This window comes from Rana temporaria, chromosome 7 (assembly GCF_905171775.1).
Source record: "Rana temporaria chromosome 7, aRanTem1.1, whole genome shotgun sequence".
Taxonomy (NCBI): domain Eukaryota; kingdom Metazoa; phylum Chordata; class Amphibia; order Anura; family Ranidae; genus Rana; species Rana temporaria.
In genome coordinates, this window is record NC_053495.1 from 160389403 (window position 1) to 160414764 (window position 25362).

The 25362-nt window shown below is 45.5% G+C and overlaps 1 protein-coding gene across 50 annotated transcripts in view; it reads left to right on the forward strand.

The window, feature by feature from the left end:
* The window catches only part of LOC120945819, a 162958-nt gene that overhangs the window by 39930 nt on the left and 97666 nt on the right, over positions 1-25362 (forward strand). For all 50 annotated transcript variants that reach the window (XM_040360256.1, XM_040360257.1, XM_040360272.1 and 47 more), the window contains exon 3: positions 58-6609. In XM_040360256.1, the coding sequence (XP_040216190.1) occupies positions 58-6609 (6552 nt within the window). The remainder of the gene's footprint in view (positions 1-57; positions 6610-25362) is intronic.

Consider the following 25362-nt stretch of genomic DNA (forward strand, 5'->3'; position numbering starts at 1 on the left):
AACCTGGCACTAGACATCCAACCGGAAAAGACAAAAGACCTGATAAGGAATCACCAAGTGATGAAAAGGATGACCCACTGGATCCAAACGAAGCAAATGATGGGCAAAAGCCAATAAGAAATCCCGGAATATCTGGTACAAAACGACCACGTGATCCAAATCAACCCTCAGATGGACACGAACCAACGGATCAAGACGAAAATCCTGGCACTAGACATCCAACCGGAAAAGACAAAAGACCTGATAAAGAATCGCCAAGTGATGAAAAGGATGACCCACTGGATCCAAACAAAGCAAATGATGGGCAAAAGCCAATAAGAAATCCCGGAAAATCTGGTACAAAACGACCACGTGTTCCAAATCAACCCTCAGATGGACGTGAACCAAATGATCAAGACGAAAAACCTGGCACTAGACATCCAACCGGAAAAGACAAAAGACCTGATAAAGAATCACCAAGTGATGAAAAGGATGACCCACTGGATCCAAACGAAGCAAATGATGGGCAAAAGCCAATAAGAAATCCCGGAAAATCTGGTACAAAACGTCCACGTGATCCAAATCAACCCTCAGATGGACGCCAACCAACTGATCAAGACGAAAAACCTGGCACTAGACATCCAACCGGAAAAGGCAAAAGACCTGATAAAGAATCACCAAGTGATGAAAAGGATGACCCACTGGATCCAAACGAAGCAAATGATGGGCAAAAGCCAATAAGAAATACTGGAAAATCTGGTACAAAACGACCACGTGATCCAAATCAACCCTCAGATGGACGCGAACCAACGGATCAAGACGAAAATCCTGGCACTAGACATCCAACCAGAAAAGACAAAAGACCTGATAAAAAATCACCAAGTGATGAAAAGGATGACCCACTGGATCCAAACGAGGCAAATGATGGGCAAAAGCCAATAAGAAATCCCGCAAAATCTGGTACAAAACGACCACGTGATCCAAATCAACCCTCAGATGGACGTAAACCAACTGATCAAGACGAAAAACCTGGCACTAGACATCCAACCGGAAAAGACAAAAGACCTGATAAAGAATCACCAAGTGATGAAAAGGATGACCCACTGGATCCAAACAAAGCAAATGATGGGCAAAAGCCAATAAGAAATCCCGGAAAATCTGGTACAAAACGACCACGTGATCCAAATCAACCCTCAGATAGACGCAAACCAACTGATCCAGACAAAAAACCTGCTACTAGATATCCAACTAAAATAGGCGAAAGACCTGGTGAAGAATCCCCAAGTGATGAAACGGATGACCCACTGGTACCAAATGAACCAAATGATGGGCAAAATCCAATAAGAAATCCCGGAAAATCTGGTACAAAACGACCACGTGATCCAAATCAACCCTCAGATGGACGTGAACCAACTGATCAAGACGAAAAACCTGGCACTAGACATCCAACCGGAAAAGACAAAAGACCTGATAAAGAATCACCAAGTGATGAAAAGGATGACCCACTGGATCCAAACAAAGCAAATGATGGGCAAAAGCCAATAAGAAATCCCGGAAAATCTGGTACAAAACGACCACGTGATCCAAATCAACCCTCAGATGGACTTCAACCAACTGATCAAGACGAAAAACCTGGCACTAGACATCCAACCGGAAAAGACAAAAGACCTGACAAAGAATCACCAAGTGATGAAAAGGATGACCCACTGGATCCAAACGAAGCAAATGATGGGCAAAAGCCAATAAGAAATCCCGCAAAATCTGGTACAAAACGTCCACGTGATCCAAATCAACCCTCTGATGGACGCCAACCAACTGATCAAGACGAAAAACCTGGCACTAGACATCCAACCGGAAAAGACAAAAGACCTGATAAAGAATCACCAAGTGATGAAAAGGATGACCCACTGGATCCAAACGAAGCAAATGATGGGCAAAAGCCAATAAGAAATCCCGGAAAATCTGGTACAAAACGTCCACGTGACCCAAATCAACCCTCTGATGGACGCCAACCAATTGATCAAGACGAAAAACCTGGCACTAGACATCCATCCGGAAAAGGCAAAAGACCTGATAAAGAATCACCAAGTAATGAAAAGGATGACCCACTGGTTCCAAACGAAGAAAATGATGGGCAAAAGCCAATAAGAAATCCCGGAAAATCTGGTACAAAACGACCACGTGATCCAAATCAACCCTCAGATGGACGTGAACCAACTGATCAAGACGAAAAACCTGGCACTAGACATCCAACCGGAAAAGGCAAAAGACCTGATAAAGAATCACCAAGTAATGAAAAGGACGACCCACTGGTTCCAAACGAAGAAAATGATGGGCAAAAGCCAATAAGAAATCGCGGAAAATCTGGTACAAAACGACCACGTGATCCAAATCAACCCTCAGATGGACGTGAACCAACTGATCAAGACGAAAAACCTGGCACTAGACATCCAACCGGAAAAGGCAAAAGACCTGATAAAGAATCACCAAGTGATGAAAAGGATGACCCACTGGATCCAAACGAAGCAAATGATGGGCAAAAGTCAATAAGAAATCCTGTAAAATCTGGTACAAAACGACCACGTGATCCAAATCAACCCTCAGATGGACGCGAACCAACGGATCAAGACGAAAATCCTGGCACTAGACATCCAACCAGAAAAGACAAAAGACCTGATAAAGAATCACCAAGTGATGAAAAGGATGACCCACTGGATCCAAACGAGGCAAATGATGGGCAAAAGCCCATAAGAAATCCCGGAAAATCTGGTACAAAACGACCACGTGATCCAAATCAACCCTCTGATGGACGCCAACCAACTGATCAAGACGAAAAACCTGGCACTAGACATCCAACCGGAAAAGACAAAAGACCTGATAAAGAATCACCAAGTGATGAAAAGGATGACCCACTGGATCCAAACGAAGCAAATGATGGGCAAAAGCCAATAAGAAATCCCGGAAAATCTGGTACAAAACTACCCCGTGATCCAAATCAACCCTCAGATAGACGCAAACCAACTGATCCAGACAAAAAACCTGCTACTAGATATCCAACTAAAAAAGGCAAAAGACCTGGTGAAGAATCCCCAAGTGATGAAACGGATGACCCACTGGTACCAAATGAACCACATGATGGGCAAAATCCAATAAGAAATCCCGCAAAATCTGGTACAAAACGACCACGTGATCCAAATCAACCCTCAGATGGACGTGAACCAACTGATCAAGACGAAAAACCTGGCACTAGACATCCAACCGGAAAAGACAAAAGACCTGATAAAGAATCACCAAGTGATGAAAAGGATGACCCACTGGATCCAAACAAAGCAAATGATGGGCAAAAGCCAATAAGAAATCCCGGAAAATCTGGTACAAAACGACCACGTGATCCAAATCAACCCTCAGATGGACCTGAACCAACTGATCAAGACGAAAAACCTGGCACTAGACATCCAACCGGAAAAGGCAAAAGACCTGATAAAGAATCACCAAGTAATGAAAAGGACGACCCACTGGTTCCAAACGAAGAAAATGATGGGCAAAAGCCAATAAGAAATCCCAGAAAATCTGGTACAAAACGGCCACGTGATCCAAATCAACCCTCAGATGGACGTGAACCAACTGATCAAGACGAAAAACCTGGCACTAGACATCCAACCGGAAAAGGCAAAAGACCTGATAAAGAATCACCAAGTGATGAAAAGGATGACCCACTGGATCCAAACGAAGCAAATGATGGGCAAAAGCCAATAAGAAATCCTGGAAAATCCGGTACAAAACGACCACGTGATCCAAATCAACCCTCAGATGGACGCGAACCAACGGATCAAGACGAAAATCCTGGCACTAGACATCCAACCAGAAAAGACAAAAGACCTGATAAAGAATCACCAAGTGATGAAAAGGATGACCCACTGGATCCAAACGAGGCAAATGATGGGCAAAAGCCCATAAGAAATCCCGGAAAATCTGGTACAAAACGACCACGTGATCCAAATCAACCCTCTGATGGACGCGAACCAACTGATCAAGACGAAAAACCTGGCACTAGACATCCAACCGGAAAAGGCAAAAGACCGGATGAAGAATCACCAAGTGATGAAAAGGATGACCCACTGGATCCAAACGAGGCAAATGATGGGCAAAAGCCCATAAGAAATCCCGGAAAATCTGGTACAAAACGACCACGTGATCATAATCAACCCTCTGATGGAAGCGAACCAACTGATCAAGACGAAAAACCTGGCACTAGACATCCAACCGGAAAAGGCAAAAGACCGGATAAAGAATCACCAAGTGATGAAAAGGATGACCCACTGGATCCAAACAAAGCAAATGATGGGCAAAAGCCAATAAGAAATCCCGGAAAATCTGGTACAAAACGACCACGTGATCCAAATCAACCCTCAGATAGACGCAAACCAACTGATCCAGGCAAAAAACCTGCTACTAGATATCCAACTAAAAAAGGCGAAAGACCTGGTGAAGAATCCCCAAGTGATGAAAAGGATGACCCACTGGATCCAAACGAAGCAAATGATGGGCAAAAGCCAATAAGAAATCCCGGAAAATCTGGTACAAAACGACCACGTGATCCAAATCAACCCTCAGATGGACACGAACCAACGGATCAAGACGAAAATCCTGGCACTAGACATCCAACCAGAAAAGACAAAAGACCTGATAAAGAATCACCAAGTAATGAAAAGGACGACCCACTGGTTCCAAACAAAGCAAATGATGGCGAAAAGCCAATAAGAAATCCTGGAAAATCTGGTACAAAACGACCACGTGATCCAAATCAACCCTCAGATGGACGTGAACCTACCATTTCAGATAAAAGACCTGCCACTAGATATCCAACTAGAAAAGGCGAAAGACCTGGTGAAGAATCAACAAGTGATGAAAAGGATGACCCACTGATTCCAAACAAAGCAAATGATGGGCAAAAGCCAATAAGAAATCCCAAAAAACCTGAAACTAAAAAGCCAACCAGAAAATACATAAAAACAAGTAAAGAATCAACAAGTGATGAAGAGGAGGACCTACTGGATACAAACAAACCAAAAGATGGTCGAAGTCCAATTGGAAAACCCCAAAATCCTGGTAGAAAACTACCACACAATCCAAATCAACCTTTAGATGGACGTAAACCAACTGATCAAGACGAAAAACCTGGCACTAGACATCCAACCGGAAAAGACAAAAGACCTGATAAAGAAACACCAAGTGATGAAAATGATGACCCACTGGATCCAAATGAAGCAAATAATGGGCAAAAGCCAATAAGAAATCCTGGAAAATATGGTACAAAACGACCACGTGACCCAAATCAACCCTCAGGTGGACGCAAGCCAACTGATTCAGACAAAAGAACTGGCTCTAGACCTTCAACTGGAAAAAACAAAAGACTTGATGAAGACTCACAATGTGATGAAGAGGAGAAGCCACTGGATCCAAGCGAACCAAATCTTTGGCGAAGGCCTTCTAGAAAACCTCAAAAAACTGGTACTATGCAACCAGTAAGTGATGACCTAAATCCTGATGAGAAGCCCAGTATTAGGCAGCCAGCTAGAAAATATAAACACCAAATACAGCCTGGGCAAGTATTGAAAAGGATCAATCAATGGATCCAAGCCAACCAACCTATACATCGAACACCATCAGGTGAACCCAAAAGACCTGGTGAGCAAACTGTGGGTAATGATCAAACACCTGATGACATCTTGCCATCTGGTATTAAACCTACACAAGATGCATATCAACCTTTAGATGGACGTAGACCATATTATCCAAAGAGGAAACCTGGTGGACAGCTAAGCAGAAAGGACCAAAGACCAGGTGAAGACTCGCCAAGTAATGATGAGGAGCTGCCACGGATTCCAAACAAACCAACAGATGAGTTAAGGGCAACTGGTAAACCCAAAAGATTTGGTAGCAAGCAACCTGTAGATGGTGATCTAAGACCAAAGAAAAAGTTTCTGCCTCATTTAAAAGAGTTATATGACTTAAATATACTGTTAGGCAGAAGCAAAGCAAAAGATCCAAACACTATTAGTCAGCCAAAGATCAAAGATGATATGAGGATTGGTAAAATGCTGAAGATGATAAATGACTGGGTCCAAACCAATTTACTTAAGGAAAAAAGGCAAACTGGTGAACCTGAAAGTCCTAGTACAAAGCATTCTCTAGGTGATGATGAAAAATTTCTGCCTGGTGCCAACCAGCCACATTATCCTAATCAGCCCTCAGGTAGACACACACCAACTTATCCAAAATATAAACCTGGTACTAGACAGCGTATCAATAAGATTAAAGACCTGATAAAAATTAACCAAATTTTAAAGTTGATCAGACACTTGATCCAAGCCACTCATCTAACGAGGCAAAGTCCAACTGACAAACCAAAAAGACCTAGTACTGTAAGCGATGATTCAGGACTTGATGAAAAGTTGCAATCTAGTGGAGAACAGCCACGTGATCCAAATCAACCCTCAGATGGACGCAAACTAAATGATCCAAAGGACAGTCTTGATACTAGGCATTCAACCAGAAAGGGCCAAAGGCCGGAAGACTCTCCAACTGATGACGAGGAGCAGCAACTGGATCCAAATCATCCAACTAAGGGTAATGGGCAAAGGCCAACTGATAACCATAAAAGTCTGGGTATTAGGCAACCTGCAGGTGTAGATCAAAAACAAGATGCAAAGCTTCTGTCTATAATCTTTTTACAAAACGGATTACAAGGTTTATTTTTGGGATTGCAGAATGTCATAATGCTGACTCCTGAGCTGATGGGGAGAGAAAACAGGGGATACAGGAACTTTTTTTTTAAAAAAACAATAAAATGTTTTATTCCATGTGGTCATAGAGAGGGGTAAATGACACAGCACAAGCACTGTGCTGTCTATCATGCTTTAACTGCTTGCCGACCAGCCGCCATCATTATACTGCAGCAGGTCGGCACGTTCCCGCAAGCCTTCGTAGGTGTACGTCAGCCCTTTAAGCAGGCATAGCAGGTTCGCGCGGTTCCGCTGCACTGCAGGGGAACCGATGCGTATGGCCAGTGGTCACGTTGTCCCATCCTCCTACAGTTATAACACACACTGAGGGAGCACAGTTAACCCTTTGATCACCCCCTAGTGTTAACCCCTTCCCTGCCAGTAATCAGTGATTTTTTTATAGCACTGATCGATGTATCGATGTCAGTGGTCCCAAAAATGTGTCAAAAGTGTCCACTGATCTGTTCACCACAACATCGCAGTCTCGATAAAAATCACAGATCACCGCCATTACTAGTAAAAAAAGAATAATAATAATAAAATTGCCATAAATCTTTCCCATAGTTTGTTGACGCTATAACTCTTGCGCAAACCAAACAATATATGTTTTTTTTTTTTTACCAAAAATATGTACAATATATATTGACCAAAACTGATGAAGAAATTTGATTTTTAAAAACATTTTTGGGGATATTAATTATAGCTGTTTTTTTGTTTATAGCGCAAAAAATACCACAAAAAGAAAGCTCTATTTGTGGCAAAAAAAGGACGTCAATTGTGTTTGGGTACAACACTGTGTAATTGTCAGTTAAAGCGGCGCAGTATCGTATCGCAAAAAAACCTTCCGAGGCTTAAGTGGTTAAAGGATCAGGACATTTTTTTTTAGGGTTACAACCACTTTAAAATCGTCATTTTGCATATTATAAATAAGTAAGACATCAACTAAAAATAAGCCCCAGTGTGTTTTTTGTAGCCACATTTAATATAAGACCCGGTCTTATTTTAGGAGAAACACAGTATAAGGAAATACTAAAAGTTGAACTCCAGCCGCAAAGCATTCATGTAAATATATCCCTCACTAGAAACAAAACATAAAAAATCAGTTTGCGTTCGCTAAATTACTTTGTAAACCCAGATATAAGGTAAAATCCATAGCCTGTGCAGAGAGCAGAGCTGTGTGAGAGACCCAGCAGGCCCAGCCAATACAGGTTGCATTCAGAAGCTACAGGAGGAGGTGGATACAAGACCAGTCACCCTGCACAGGGAGACAAAGCAGCAGTTTTAACTGGCTCACGCAGATATTCTGCGGCAGAATGTCTCTCCTTGGCGAAATCCCGCATATATACCGCTTTGCCAAGGAGAGCCAGCAGAAGGCGTGAGATCACCACCGGCCATGTGTGATCACGTGCAGGAGAGCCAGCAAGGGGATTTGTGTGTGTAAACACACAAATCCCTGTGCTGTCAGAGGAGAGGAGACAGATTGTGTGTTGCTACAAAGTAGGAACAGCGATCTGTCATTTCTCCTAGTTTAAGGTGACCAGATTTTTCAAATGATCAGCGACTCTCTGCCCGTCGCCGCCCGCCTCACAGCCTTTTAAGTCTTACTCTTTGGGCCCCGGCTACTACTGGGTGGGGTGCAAAGGAAGATCACTCCACCAGGGAAGGAAAGGAGATAGGCAGGCAGGCGGCTAGCCAGGATTTGAGCCAAGGCAGAAAAACATGCGAGAAAAGCTGAATGGGCATGCACCCGAAACTGAAGAAATATTCCCTTCGCTCCGACCAGCACATGATCATCAGAAAGGGGCACAGATAATGGAAAAATACAACCCCCCATGCTAGTAGGCACGGCGGAGCGGGGGGGACAAAACCAGGGACAGACTTGGTCTGGGGACAGTGTCCTCAATCAGGGGACTGTCCCCTGGAACTGGGGATGTCTGGTCACCCTATCCTAGTTAGTCCCATCCCCACACAGTTAGAACACAGTGGGGGAACACACAGTTAACCCCTTGACCGCCCCCTAGTATTAACCCCTTCCCTGCCGGTGAAATTTATACAGTAATCAGTGCATATTTATAGCACTGATCGCTCAAAATGTGTCAAAACTGTCCGATCTGTCCACTGTAATGTCGTAATACCGCTTAAAATCACAGATTGTCATCAATACTAGTAAAAAAATTAATAATAAAAAAGGCCATAAATCTTTCCCATAGTTTGTAAACGTGATAACTTTTGCGCAAACCAATCAATATTCGCTTATTGCATTTTTTCTCACCTCGTCTTTCAGGACAGCACCTGGAGAGAGCGCAGCTCCACCCACTTCCCAGGAAACACTGCAGTCAATGCTATAAATTCCGCCCCCTTCCACCATGGCCTCAGTTGTAGTGTTTCCTCCGGCCATGGTGGAAGCGCTGCAGGGAACCAGGGGTGTGCTGTTCTCTCCCCAGGCGGGGAAGGTGGATTGTGTTGAGCATACCGGTGTTTTAGGTTAGGAGGTGATCCTCCAGAGGCGGACCCGACTTCTCCCCTGACGCGCGGGTGAAGGTCGGGTGCTTCTCCTCTTCGGTCCGGCGAGGACAGAGGCTGCTGGAGGTCCCGCTCCCTTAGTCCGGGCATCGTAGCTTGCGGGGGGGGCGGTCAGGTGCCGTCCTTCCGGCATACGAGGCTCCGGAGCGGAGGGCGTAGTGACGTCCTTTCCGGGTGGAGGCGGGACTTCCGGCGGCGCGTGGCGGCTTCCGGTTCCGGCCGCCTGGAACGCAAGAGGGGGAGTGAGCCTCGGCGGTGCTATTTCCGGGTCTCGCAGCGGCGAGAGGAACCCGGGAGATTTAAAAGAGCTGTCGCACGCCCTCACCGTTCTGGGACCATGGAGCCAGAAGACGCAGCGGAGGTGGCGGGAGCAGGAGCCACAAGCACCAGCCCGGCCCAGGTAGGAGACCCAGCGAGGGTCAATGTACCAGGGTGTTGTTATGTCCCTCTTTTCTGCCCCTTCGGGGGAGGGGAGCCTGCCTCACTCACCCTAGTCACTTCTGTGGGTGCGTGTAGTTTTCTGGTACAGCGGTGATGGGTGCTGGTTTTTATTTGTTCACTAGCTGTGTGCACTTGTGTGTTTTGTTGGCTGGCGTACAAAGGTTAAACATAGCGTTGTTGTCCTTTGTGTCGTTTCAGAAAGTTAAAGAAAAACTTAAAGTGCTAGAACCTCCTCCTTCCAAGAAGCGGTGTGCTACTTGTAAAGCTTCCCTTAAAGGGAACTGGACCAAACCTTTATGCAAAACTTGTATTGCGGAGATTGTCAGGGGGGAAGCCTCTACTAGTTCGGCCTCTGAGCAGACCACCGTCAAGGGAACGGGGGAGTTGCTCTCTTCATTCAGGGAGGAGTTGCACCAGACTTTCCAGTCTTTTCGTTCCTTCCTGGACAAGGGTCCGACTAAAGGATCTAAGGCCAGGGCCAGTACCCCCTCCACATCTAGAAGGTTAGACAGTGAGTCCGAGGAGGAGGAACCTGAAAATGCTATTTCAGGATCAGAGGCGGAGGATGAAGAAGAAAGGGATACTTCTTCCTCACGCTATAAACTGTCCTTAGAGGAGGTTGATGACCTATTAAGGACAATTCATTCTACCCTAAACATTAAAGAAGATGCGACTCAGCTGTCATTGCATGACAGGATGTATCAGGGTTTGGATGAGGTAAAACATCGTACCTTCCCGGTACATAAAGTATTGTCTGAGACAATTAAAAGAGAATGGAAGGACCCAGAGAAGGCACCCTTCTTTTCTAAATCTCTGAAAAGGAGATTTCCTTTTCGATGAGGATCCAACGCAGGCCTGGAATAAAAGGCCTAAACTGGATGCAGCATTCTCAAAAGTTTCCCGCAATACGGACCTGGCTTTTGAGGATACAGGTGCCCTTAAGGATCCCCTGGATAAAAGAGCAGATAGCCTGCTCAAAAAAGCCTGGGATACCTCCTTGATTAATCTTAAACCAGCTATGGCATCCACTGTGGTGGCCAGAAACCTTGAGCATTGGCTGGATCAGCTCAAAGGTCACATCGAGGCCGGTACCTATCGTAGAGAGCTTTTGGAGTCCTTTCCAGTCCTTATTAAAGCGGTAGGCTATATAGCGGATGCTTCGGCTTAATCCGTGAAGCTCTCCGCCAGATCCTCGGCGTTGATAAATTCAACCAGAAGGGCCTTATGGGTTAAGACCTGGCAGGGGGACACAGCCTCTAAGCTGAAACTGTGTGGGTTACCTTTTGAAGGGGACTTGGTTTTTGGCACAGGACTAGACACCGTCCTAGATAGGACGGCGGATAGAAAGAAGGCTCTTCCTTTAAAAAAGGTAGATTCGGGTCCCAAGAAAAATTTTTGTCCTTTTTTCCAAGCCAAGGGTCCTAAGGAGGCACAAAGAGGTCAGGGTGGTAGACCCTGGCGGTCCCAGAGGGGCCGCGGGAAGCCTGGGGTGTTGTTTCGCTCCCCCAGCCAACCTGCTAAGCCCCAGTGACGGTCTCCCAGCTGTGGGTGGTCGGCTCCAAGCCTTCCTTCCACAGTGGGCAGAGGCGACGTCCAGTCCGTATGTGCTCAAACTGATTGCAGAGGGATACGCACTGGAGTTTTCGGGCAAACCACCGTCGCGGTTTTATGTGACCCAATTGCCCAGGGAGCAAGAGAAGTCTCAGGCTATGCTGACATTAGTGGAGGATTTTCTCCAACAGAGGGTGATTACGCCAGTTCCCCAGAGAGAACAGGGGGAGGGCTGTTATTCCCATATATTCCTTGTAAAGAAGCCGTCGGGCAAATTCAGGTTAATTTTAAACCTGAAGGTCCTGAATCTAGCTATCCGGTACAAGAGATTCCGCATGGACTCTATATACTCGGTGAGAAAGCTTCTTCCCCTGGGGTGCTTTCTAGCTTCAATAGATTTAAGGGATGCTTATTTGCACGTCCCGATCAGGACTTCCTCCCAGCGCTATCTGCGTCTAGCCATCAGAACAGAGAGCGGAGTGAGACATTTTCAATTCAGAGCCCTCCCATTCGGCCTTTCCTCCTCTCCCAGAGTCTTTTCAAAGGTGGTGGCAGAGGCCTTGGCACCCCTAAGGCTCAGGGGGATTTCTATAATTCCATACTTGGACGACCTCCTGCTGTTCGCCAAGTCGGAGGAGCAGCTTCTCCTGGACCTGAGGAGGACCCAGGCTCATTTGGAAGGGCTCGGTTGGATCCTGAACAAAGAAAAGTCAAGTCTAGTGCCCTCCCAGAGGATAGTCTTTCTAGGATACGTTATAGACTCTGTTCGGGGGAAAATCTTTCTACCAGAAGAAAAGATAGAGAAAGTTCAGGCTGCGGTGAAGACAATTCAGACGAATGTGCCGATTTCTGTGCGCTCAGCCATGTCCACAATGGGCTTACTCACGGCCGCCATTCCGGCGGTGCAGTGGGCTCTTTCCATTCAAGGGGCCTACAGCAGGTGATCCTTCAGAATTGGACCCATGGGGAATCCCTAGAGAAGAGATTCAGAGTTCCGTCTTCAGTGAAGAGGAAACTTTGGTGGTGGAGAAGCCAGGCAAATCTGCGCCTAGGTCTGTCTTGGTCCTTCCTCCCTACAAAGGTCCTAACTACGGACGCGAGTTCGTGGGGATGGGGTGCTCACCTGAACGGGCAGATGGCACAGGGATCCTGGACGAGGGAAGAGTCCAGAAGGTCCTCCATTTGGAGGGAACTCAGGGCCATTTGGTTAGGGCTAAGGGCCTTCCAGGAGCTGATTCTGGACCAGCATGTCCAGATTCTGTCAGACAACGCCACAGCAGTGGCGTATGTTTCCAGACAGGGGGGCATGAGAAGCAGAGTACTCCTCAGTCTGGCCCTACAGACTCTGTCCTGGGCAGAGGTGAACTTGGCTTCCCTATCGGCAGTACACCTAAAAGGCAGCCTAAACAGGCTGGCAGACTTTTTAAGTCGGACGAGGGTTCTGGAATCGGAGTGGTGTTTATGCCCGGAGGTCTTCCAAGAGCTAGTAAACAAGTGGGGAACTCCTCAGATAGACCTGTTCGCGGCCCAGTCCAATGCCAAGGTTCCGGCTTATTTCTCTCTAAACAGAATGGACCAGGCAGAGGGTCTAGATGCGTTAGCTCAACGCTGGCCCTTCCGCCTGTGCTATGCCTTCCCCCCGGTTCAGATCATTCCCTTAGTGTTACGGAAGCTTCAGGAGGAAAAGACTACTCTGATCCTGATAGCCCCGTACTGGCCCAAGAGGCCTTGGTTTTCGAGTCTGTTGGAACTGGCGGTAGAAGACCCCTGGGTTCTACCAGTCAGAAGAGATCTACTTTTTCAGGGCCCTCTACTGCATCCAGACGTGAGTCGGTGTAAGCTCACGGCCTGGTTACTGAAGAGTTAATTCTTAGCAGGAAGGGTCTATCCAAACGTTTGGTAGATACGCTACTTAGTAGTAGGAAAGAGGTCACGAGGGCCATCTATTTCAAGACTTGGAAGGTTTTCAATTCTTGGTGTGAAGTTAAAAATGATTCTCCTTTGAATACTTGTTCCGTCTTGGAGTTTTTACAAGACGGTATGGATAAGGGTCTGGCAGCCAGCACCTTGAAGGCGCAGGTGGCGGCTTTGTCAGTGTTTCTAGAGAGACGTTTATCTCTAGAGCCCTATGTCATCAGATTTTTTAAGGCCTTAGCTAGGGCTAGGCCTTCCCCATTTAAATTTTTCCCCAAGTGGGATTTATCAGTGGTCCTGGGGGGTTTGACTCAAAAACCCTTCGAACCACTGGTAGACGCTTTTGTAAAGTTTCTAACTTTAAAGTTGGTGCTTTTGGTGGCGGTCACCTCAGCAAGGAGGATTAGCGAGCTTCAGGCGCTTTCCGTTTTGGAGCCTTTTTTGTCAATCTTCCCTGATAGGGTAGTATTAAGAACTGATCCGAGTTTTCTTCCGAAGGTAGTGTCAGTATTTCATAGGACGCAGGAAATAGTGTTACCTACCTTTTGTCCAACTCCTTCTTGTCCGAAGGAGAGAGAATTCCATTCCTTAGATGTCAGGAGATGCATCAGACGCTATCTAGAGGTCTCTAGCGAGTACAGAAGGGCGAATTCGCTTTTCATTCTGTTTTCAGGATCCCGCAAGGGGCATGGGGCTTCCAAAAGTACTCTGGCTAGATGGTTACGCATGGCTATCCATGAGGCATACAAAGCTAAAGGTTTGGATCCCCCTCCGGGAGTAATGGCCCATTCTACTAGGGCGGTGGCAACTTCCTGGGCAGAACGGGCTGGAGCTTCACCAGAACACATCTGTAAAGCGGCAACGTGGACGAGCTTTTCCACCTTCGCTCGTCATTATAGGATGGATTTGCTCTCTGTGTCAGAGCAGTCTTTTGGCAGGAAGGTCCTGCAAGCGGTGGTCCCACCCTAGAGTAAGTACTCGGTTATCATCTCCAGGTGCTGTCCTGAAAGACGAGGTGAGAAAACCTTAGTTAGACTTACCGGTAACGGTATTTCTATGAGTCTTTCAGGACAGCACCGATAACCCGCCCTTTTATTATTAAAGATAATATATATATATGCTAATGTGTGTAGTTTCTATGTTCTGCTTATCTAATTTCAGCGTGGCCGGAGGTACTCGTGAACAACTGAGGCCATGGTGGAAGGGGGCGGAATTTATAGCATTGACTGCAGTGTTTCCTGGGAAGTGGGTGGAGCTGCGCTCTCTCCAGGTGCTGTCCTGAAAGACTCATAGAAATACCGTTACCGGTAAGTCTAACTAAGGTTTTTTACCAAAAATATGTAGAAGAATACATATTGGCCTAAACTGATGAAGAAATTTGTTTTTTAACCTGCTGAGTGGTATTCCTGAGTCTGGCTCGGGGTGGAATTTCAGCACCAAAAGCGGTAACCCCGAGCCAGACTCGCGATTGCATCGCTGGATACAGACAGGGAGTTACTTACCTTGTATCTGGATACTGCGATGCCTCCCCGCTGTGTGATTTAGCTGTCTCCTCGCTCGATTCACACAGTGCCGAGTGCCGCTGAGCTCCGTTCCCTGCGACGTTACGACGCACGGGGGCGGAGATCGGCGCCAAATTCAAAAAAGTTAAAACACAGTACACATACAGTATACTGTAATCTTACAGATTACAGTACTGTATGAAATAAATACACACCCCTTTATCCCTAGTGGTCTGCCCAGTGTCCTACATACACTTTTATATAATAAAAACAGTTCTTTCTGCATGGAAACTGTAGATTGTCCATAGCAATCAAAAAGTGTCCCTTTATGTCAAAAGTGCTTTTAGACCAGCTAGAAAACAGCGATAATAAATTAGAATCACTTGCAGAATTGAGCGATAGCGATTTGTGGGGAAATTCGTCATCAAACACTAAATCTAATGACAGCGACAATTCTGCAACTGAGCAAATTTCAGTGTTTTTGATTTGATTACATTATTGAATAATTTTTATTATAATTATATTATTATTTGTTATAATTATTTATAGTTATTTATTATATTATAATTTATGATTTTGTGTTTCAAATTTTATCATACCCGGGATGTCTACTAGACTCTTGTTTGGACAAAATTAAGTGAGTTGTTCCTAAGATTACAGGCCTACAATATAAAACGCCAAATTTCCATGAAAAATAATGGTACCGCTTTCAGCACCTAAAATCTGAAAGCATCATACCGCCAGGGAGGTTAAAAAAAATTGAGGAATATGTATTATAGCAAAAAGTAAAAAATAATTTTTTGGTTCATAGCGCAAACATTTTTAATGATCAAATACCACCAAAAGAAAGCTTTATTTGTGTAAAAAAAAAAGGCGGAAATTTTGTTTTGTTTGGGTATAGCGTTTGCAAATGGTAAAATGTGTTCTGGTCAGGAAATGTGTTCTGGTCAGGAAGGGGGTAAAATCTTCAGGGGCTGAAGTGGTTAATAAAGGAAGCTCCTACACACAGAGGCAGAGTTTCACAGTTCAATTAGTGATGAGCCGAATGTACCCAAGTCCGGTGACCATTATGGATCTGGAATCCAAACCATATTGAAATCAATGAGAGCGTAATGTTTGTTTTCAGTAATAGCCATTTTTTAAGCAAAAAGCCAGTATTGATGAAGAAAGAGCAGGAGGGGCTAGGCACTGACACGTGGCAGTGGGATATGTACTAAAGGAAAAAAATATTTTTAAAGGTTATAATTTTACAGGAAGAGGCCATTTTGAGGCAGCTTAATTGGCAACATAAAATGCTTGGGGATGCTGTACATGGAATTATAGAACGGTATCGACTCTCATCAGCGACACAATATTCATATTTTTATGCCATTTTTATTTATTTATTTTGTACTAGTAATGGCGGCGATCAGCGATTTTTAGCGGGACTGCAACATTGTGGCGGACAAATCAGACACCTAACTGACACTTTTTGGGGACCAGTGACATTATTACAGTGAGCAGTGCTAAAAAATATTCACTGTTACTGTACTGACACTGGCCGGGAAGTTGTTAACACCAGGGCGATCAAATGGTTTAGTGTGTCCTTAGGGGTGGCTTCTAACTGTGCAGGGGGTTGCTCTGACTGGGTGAAGACAGAGATCCATGTTTCTGGCGATCTGCCTTGTTTACATAGGCAGATCGCCGTTCTGCCTCTCCCAGGAATGATCGCAGGTGGCCGGAGGCCATCGGGTCCATCGGACCAGCTGAATGGCATCCTGTGTCCAATCAGCTCGCAATCGCGCCTCTGGTGGCTTTTGCATGAAATGACATCCAGCTACGTCATATCGACCTGTCGCAGTAAATCTGTGGTAGGCAGTCGGCAAGTGGTTAATGTACTTCTTTTGCAGAAATAAAAAGCTTTCTATTTATCCTACACACCCCTTACCTCAGTGTCCAGCTGACTGTTTTGAAAAACTTCTCCATTACTTCCTGGACAGATCTTGGGATGAGCCACAGGAAGGAGTTTACCAGCTGATATCATTATTAGCACACACCCTGCATCTGCCCTCCCCTTCCAGCTGATCACTACCACCCACCTCCTCCGGTGCATGTTTTTTTAATGCAATCAGTGAATACAGTTCTTTTTAAATACACAGCCAGTAATTGTTCATTTGGCAGAGTGTGTAGGAGCTGAGCGATCAGATAACAGCCTTTGTGGAGCAGCGCTGTAGTATTGAAAACAGAAGTATGTTCTGGGTTCTGTAAAACTCACCATACACTGTACAATCTGATTGTACAATCTCCTTTAGATCTACCATCAACCATGTAGTGCAAGAACGTAAATAAATAAGAACTTCCTACGCCCAGGAAATGTTATAACTGTGAAATTGGATTATTGAAACCATTTAGCTCTGTAACAAGCATGTTTATGGGACTTTGTTTATGTTTAATGAGTATTTGAACTACAGATACGCATATTTACCATTGGTTTGTGTTATTATATGAATTGTATATTAGTTTGGCACCTTTACGCTTCATTTGTGTTTTTCAGAAACATTTTCACAGTGCACCTGGTCATATATACTGGTATATAGTGCAAGGGCCTGCCTGATTGAATACAGATTGATTGGATAGATAGTGTCTCCTCCTATTATATAGTTTTGGTAAATCTAAAGGAGATTATATAATCTGATTGTGCAATGTATGGCCACCTTTATACACCTAAAATTAACTAGTTGTGCTTTCAGTGCCATTTATTGTTAATGGCACACCAGACACGGAAACAAAAACACACATTTTGAAATGTGAAAAAACAAATGACAAACACAGGAAAACACATTGTAAAAACCGTACAATGTCAAAATGTCCTATTAGCTACTTTTACACATGGAGGGCAGCTCATTGAAATCAACGGGCTACCCTATGCCGTTCATTTAAAAAACATGTTGGAAATACACCAGAAAGCACAGTAAAAAAATGCACCACGCTCCACTCTAAAAAACTCCAAAACGCCCTCCAAACAAAATGCGTGTGGGAACTTCTGGAATTTCTGGGGCAGAAATTATATTACAAAATTATTTTGTTTATTATGAAAAGTGAAATTCTGCCTGAAAAATTTGAACTAATGCCTTGTACACACGTTCGTAATTTCCAATCAAGAAAGTCAGACAGAATTTTTTAATCGGATATTCCGAACGTGTGTGGGCCCCATCGGACTTTTTTCCGTCTGAGTTTGGAAATAGAACATGTTTTAGTTTTTTCTGATGGAAATTCCGACCGTCTGTGTGGAACTCCAAAGGTGAAAAAAACACGCATGCTCAGAATCAAGTCGACGCATGCTCGGAAGCATTGCACTTCATTTTTCTCAGCTCGTCGTAGTGTTTTACGTCACCGCGTTTTGGACGGTCGGAATTCGGTCTGACGGTGTGTATGCAAGACAGCAGTGGTGGTTCGTCCATAGAGGGTGCTGGAGCGCCGCCCCCTCTGGCTCTCGCCCGCCACTGAGTCTAATAACATACATTCATGCATTGCATGAATGTATGTTATTGTTGCCAGCTGCTGCTGGTCTATTCAGAGATGGCCGGAACTTGAGGGCCAGCCACCTCAATAACGGCAGCTGGTTGGCTGTGCGGAAGTGCCTATTAGAGCCAGCGGCTCTGATAGGCTTTCCGAGTACAGCCCTCGGCTCCCGGATGTCTTATCCTCGGAACGTACGGAGGGTGCGTTCCTTGGATAAGACTGACGGCCGTCTCAGCCAATCAGGTTCCCCAATTCTGGTTATCGGTAACCTGATTGGCTGAAGCATCACCAAGGCGGGAGAAGACATTGAGGGACGTGGAAGGAGTAAGGTAAGTGCATTTTACAGGGCACAGCGGCGACAATGGGCACAGAGGCACCAAAGGGCACAGTGGCATCAATGGGCACAGTGGTGACAAAGGGCACAGTGGCATCAATGGGCACAGTGGTGACAAACGGCACAGTGGCATCAATGGGCACAGTGGTGACAATGGGCACAGTGGTGACAATGGGCACAGTGGCAACAATTAAAGGTCACAGTGACATGCACAGGGGCAACAATGGGCACAGTGGCGACAATTAAAGGGCACAGTGGTGACAATTGGCACAGTGGCGACAATTGGCACAGTGGCGACAATTGAGGGGCACAGTGGCTGGCACAGTGGTGACAATTGATAGCACAGTGGCTGTGTTTGATGGCATGGCACAGTGACTGCGTTTGATGGCATGGCACAGTGGTGCGAATTGATGGCATAGTGACTGCATTTGATGGCATGGCACAGTAGTGACAATTGATGGCGCAGTGGCTGCGTTTGATGGCATGGTACAGTGGCTGCGTTTGATGGCATGGCACAGTGGTGACAATTGATGGCACAGTGGCTGCATTTGATGGGCACAGTGAGGCTGCAATTTTTTTCTTTTTTTTCGTTTTTGCGACCCCCCAAAAATTTTGAGCACCAGCCGCCACTGCAAGACAGCTTGAACGGAATTCCGACGGAAAATTCCATCAGATTTTATACCATCGGAAATTCCGATCATGTGTACAGGGCATTAGCCTTTAACTCTTTTGAAAAGCTACCAATGCCAAAGAACCCAAAAGTAGGTCAGATGCAGAAGATTCTTCAGCAGTGTCTTCCTACGAGTACTGGTCTTTTACATGGAGTATTTTTTTTCAGTTGTTTTCTAAGTGGAGATAAAGTCACCTCAATGTGTGAAAATACAAAACGAGAAATATTTATTTAATAAATGTTGCTGTTAAGGATGGCTTTCAAGTGCCTTAAAGAGAAGCTCCAGGCTCCTCACAAAAAAATCAAAGTCAGCAGCTTCAAACACTGTAGCTGCTGACTTTTAATATCAGGGCACTTACCTGTCCAGGCATCCAGTGGTGTCCTCACCCGACTCTTCAATCGGCTCTGGGATGCTGGCACTGCCATCTTGACTAAGAGTTTCCTACTACGCAATGCGCACTGCTCTTTGTGACTGGGCTTCAGTCTTCTGGGGCTTGTGAAGTGTCCCAGAAGGCTGCTGGGGAAGGAGGGGGGTGAACTTCCAGCTCATTTCGCCGTGGTGAACTGAGCCAGAAGTGGGAGCGGGTATTTGTTAAAACCAGGTACCCACCCCCCTCCCCCCAAAAGGTGCCAAATGTGGCAGAAGAGGGGGGAGGCAGACAAGCAGAGCTTCCCCTTTTGGGTGGAGTTCCGCTTTAACTATACTTTTTACATCTAGCTATACTTCACCAGTTAAGGACCCCTGCACAGGCACGTACAGGTACATCGCCTTTAAGAGCCCAGCTGTGGGTCGCGAGCGCGCCGCTGGCGGCGCGCTCGTGACCTAGTCCAGAGCTCCGTGACCATGCCCACGGGACCCGCGAACCCAATTTCCACCAGTGTCCCGTGATCGGGTCACAGGAGCGGAAGAACGGGGAGAGGTGAGTGTAAACAAACCTTCCCCGTTCTTCTCTGTGGCTTGTCACTGATCGTCTGTTCCCTGTCATAGTAAATGACGATCAGTGACATCACACATCCAGCCACACCCCCTACAGTAAAAAAAAAAACACAATAGGATACACTTAATCTCTTTGTGCCCCCTAGTGGTTAACCCCTTCACTGCCATTGTCATTTTCACAGTAATCAGTGCATTTTTATATCACTTTTCGCTGTGAAAAGTACAATGGGCCAGATTCACAAAAGAGATACGACGGCGTATCTCCTGATACGCCGTCGTATCTCTGTTTCTATCTATGCGACTGATTCATAGAATCAGTTACGCATAGATATCCATAAGATCCGACAGGTGTAATTGTTTTACACTGTCGGATCTTAGGATATAGTACCGCAGCCGCCGCTGGGGGGAGTTTGCGTCGTAAACCAGCGTCGGGTATCGCTACGTCGTCGCTAGTCTAGTTTCCCGTCGCAAAGTTAGTCGTCGTTTTTGGTGCCTTAACTTTACACAGCAATCTTATTGCTGTATAAAGTATGGCCGTCGTTCCCGCGTCAAAATTTAAAAATGAACGTTGTTTGCGTAAGCCGTCCGGGAATACGGAATTGCGCTACGCGTGTCGCCGTTCGAAAAAATTACGTCACTGCGCGCAAAGCGCAACGGGAATTGCGAAACGGAGCATGCGCAGTAGGTCCGGCGCGGGAGCGCGCCTAATTTAAATGGCACACGCCCATTTGAATTGGCCCGCCTTGCGCCGAACGTATTTACGATACACCGCCGCAAGTTTCCAGGTAAGTGCTTTGTGGATCGGGCACTAAAACTGGAAACTTGCGGCGGTGTATCGTAAACGGTTTACATTACACGGCCGCAAATGTATGTGAATCTGGCCCAATGGTCCCAAAAATGTGTCAAAAGTGTCCGATGTGTCCACCATAGTGTCGCAGTCACGAAAAAAACCGCTGATCGCTGCCATTAGTAGTAAAAAAAATTATTAATAAAAATGCCATAAAACGATCCCCTATTTTGTAAACGCTATAAATTTTGCGCAGACCAATCGTTAAGCGCTTATTGCGATTTCTTTTTACCAAAAATATGTAGAATACGTATCAGCCTAAATTGAGATAAAAAAAATGTTTTTATATATATATTTTATTTTTTTTATATTTTTTGGGGGTATTTATTATAGCAAAAAGTAAAAAATATAATTTTTTTTTTTTCAAAATTGTCGCTCTATTTTTGTTCATAGCGCAAAAAAAAAAAAACGCAGAGGTGATCAAATACCACCAAAAGAAAGCTATATTTGTGGGAAAAAAAGGACGCCAATTTTGTTTGGGAGCCACATCGCACGACCGCAATTGTCGCAAAAACTGGCCAGGTCCTTTACCTGCATAATGGTCATTGTCTTAAGTGGTTAATGTCAGATCTTTCGGATTTTGGAATCTGCACGTTCCTTATCATTTGTTAAAACGAATGCGAAAATCCCCGAAATGTAGACGATAGTGCGAAAACGAATGCACATGTCTAACAAAAACTAAGAAAACAGAAATGCTTTGAATTGATTGGTTGCTGCTACCAATTCATGGAGCTTGTCTCTGCAGCAAAATTTGGTAGTAAAAATAGAAACATTTATTGCTGCTATATACTATGTACTAAATAATTCAATACCAAATTCACTACTTTCTAGCTTTACTTGCTCTTGACCTTTTGAAATCTGTGCATTAATAACCCCTAAACTCTATATGTTGCTTACCCTTGAAATCTTTACATTAGTTAGACCCCTTTCACACTGGGGTGTTTTTCAGGCGCTTTAGTGCCTGAAAGAAGCTGTATCTGCAATCCCAATGTGAAAGCCTGAGTGCTTTCACACTAAAGCGCTTGAAAAATGCCCCAGTGTGAAAGGGGTCTTAGCATTAACCACTTCCATACAGGGCACTTATACACCTTCCTGCCCAGACCAATTTTCAGCTTTCAGCACTGTTGCACTTTGAATGACAATTGCAAGGTCATGCTACACTGTACCCAAACTACATTTTTATAATTTTGTTCCCAAAAATAGAGCTTTCTTTTGGTGGTATTTGATCACCTCTGGGATTTTTATTTTCTGCTAAAAAATAAAAAAATGACCGAAATTTAGAAAAAAAAATATTTTTTTGTTTCAGTTACAAAACATTGTAAATAAGTACGCTTTCTACTTCACTGATGGGCACTAATGGTACTGCACTGACGGGCACTGATGGGCACCGATGAGGTGGCATTGATGGGCACTGATGATGGGCACTAATATGCGGCACTGATGGGCACTGATAGGTGGCACCAATATGCAGCATGGATGGGCACCGATAGGCGGCATGGATGGGCAGTGATAGGTGGTATGGATGGGCACTGATAGGTGGCACGGATGGGCATGGATGGGCACTGATAGGTGGCATGAATGGGCACTGATTGACTGTAATTTGTTTTACTAATGGATGCCAATCAGTGCCAAACAATAATGCCTGCCAATCAGTGATGCCCATTATGGGCACTGATTGGCATCCATTGTGGGCACTGATTGGCATCAATTATTTAGTGCTGATTTGCATCCCTGATGGTCTAGGGTGGCATACCTGTGGTGGGCATCCCTGGTGGTCCAGTGTGGGCATCCTCGGGGGGGGGTGGCTGTGCTGATAATCGATCAGCACAAACCCCCCCTGTCAGAGGAGCAGCCAATCGGCTCTCCTCTATTCACGTCTGACAGATGCGAGTGAGAAAAGCAGATTACCGGCTTTTCCTGTTTACAACGTGATTAGACGTGATTGGACATGGCTGATCACGTGGTAATAAGTCTCCGACGGAGACTCTTTACCTAGATCGGTGTTGCGGGGTGTCAGACTGACACTCTGCAACAACGATCGCCGCGATGCGCGCCCCCGGGGACGAGCAGCGGCTCAATATCCTGAGGACATCATATGACGTCCAGTCAGGGTATTGAAACCATAAGAAAGAGAGAAATAAACCGCGCTTAGGGCCCACCAAGGCTATTCAAGTAACAGTAGAATGCTACGCTAGATTGGGATGGTTGAGCCAGTGCTTGCAAAGGTGCACCTAAAAAGGTGGGTGATCAAGTATGCAGTAGTGAAGTTCCACGCAGTGGTCACGGTGCTCCCCCTCCTGGGTCCCCACTCACCAGAGGCACTAACCCCTGCAGGGGTAAAGTGCAAGTAGTTAGCCTCCTACGGCTCCTCTGCTGTGCTTGGGACCTCCTACGGCTCCTCTGCTGTGCTTGGGACCTCCTTCACTTCCTTGCGATGATTTCCGAGTCCAGGAATAAAAGTTCTTTATAAGTCCACAGTCCTCCGGAAAAACAAACACACTGATTGGTGTATTAGGGGTCAGATGATCAGGGTGGAACTGCAAGGGTTTTGTCTGGTGAGAGGGCTGATGGGTAATCACTCCAGAAAGTTGACTGAAGAGTTGCTGTTCCCCTAAGTAGATATCCCAGGAGAGCGGCGGCGGTTTTCCTTGCTTCCTGGCTTTCGGATTCCCTGTTCTTTACCTGTGACTGGGACAGCCTATTGCATTAGCGTGTGCACCCCAAAGCTCAAACACACATGCATGTATGTGTGACTACATATATAGTACATGGTCCCGGTACATAGGGTATTGAAACCACTTTGCCGACGTCATTTTGCTATATGGCGGGCGGCAAGTGGTTAAAAAAAGCGCCTGAAAGAAGTTGCATCTGCAATCCCAATGTGAAAGCCTGAGTGCTTTCACACTGAGGCGCTGTGCTGGCAGGGCGTCAAAAAAAGTCTTGCAAGCAGCTACTTTGCAGCGCATTAGGAGCGTTGAATACATCGCTCCTAAAGCCCCCTTCCCAATGAGGAAGCTTTTTTTAACGCCAAAGCGTCTGAAAAACGCCCCAGTGTTTTTCGGGCGCTGGCAGTGTGAAAGGGCTCTGAAAGCACACTGGCTTTCACATTGGGATTGCAGATGAGGCTTCTTTCAGGCGTTTTACAGGCTTTTTTTAAAACCAAAGCGACTGAAAAACGCTGGAAAAACGCCCCAGTGTCTAAGGGGACTTACTTCTGACATTAGTCCTGGCTTTTGCACTCAGTGCATTACATAAGCCTTACCCCTTTACTCTGTGTGATATTTACTCCTGACTTCTAAACTCTTTGTTACTGACTTCTGACCCTTATGCCTGTTTCACACCCATGAGTAAGTCAAGTGACCATTGACGTAACGCGTGGGGGAGGAGCTACGAGCGGGACGGACAGTGGATCCGAATGAGTAGATACAACATCAGCTGAGCGGCTCTATGGAGGATTGGTGCATTGGATATCTATGCTTTGTTTGAACGGCGGTAGCGTGAGTGTGCCATTTCTAGAGGAATATCTTTTGTTTCTTTTTGGTGCCATACCATCTGTGCAATGAGCTGTCTTCTTTCCTTTTCATGAGCGGTGTCTGTGTGGAGGAGATCCCCCATCTGTGAGGCAGGAGTGTGCTTGTGATTACATCGATTATTCCTATCACTGCACTGAACTGGGTGTTGTTGTTTTATTTGAAACACTGGTGCACATCTTATACACAATTGGACACATTTTGTGGTTTTGTCCCTATATTGTTTGAATCACTGTTGCAGCACGGTTGGCATCATTAATTAAGTTAATAATTAGCGCAATATTTACATATTATACACTGTTTCACACTATACCGTCGGAATTCCCGCGGGATTCGGCCGCTAGCGGTGCGATATTAACAAGCAGCATCTTTGGAGCAGTGAGAGGAGTGGTGTGTATACCGCTCCTTCCCATTTAAAACAATGGGAAACCGCGGTAAGAGTTTAGAAGTCAGGAGTAAATATCACACAGTATTACCGCGGTTTCCCATTGTTTTAAATGGGAAGGAGCGATGAAGGGGCGGTATACACACCGCTGCTCTCACCGCTCCAAAGATGCTGCTTGCAGGAGATTTTTTTCTCTCCCGCCAGCGCATCACCTCAATGTGAAAGCCCTCGGGCTTTCACATTGAGAATGCTGGGCAGGAGTTTTTCAGGTGGTATTTAGGCGCTATTTTTAGCGCTATACCACCTGAAAAACTCCTCAGTGTGAAAAGGGCTTTACACTCTTTCTGTTACCTCCTGCTGAGTCCTGCCACTCTTTCCATTGCTTCCACCTGACTCCCGCATCCTTTCTGTTGCAAAATTTGGTAGTAAAAATAGAAACATTTATTGCTGCTATTACTATGTA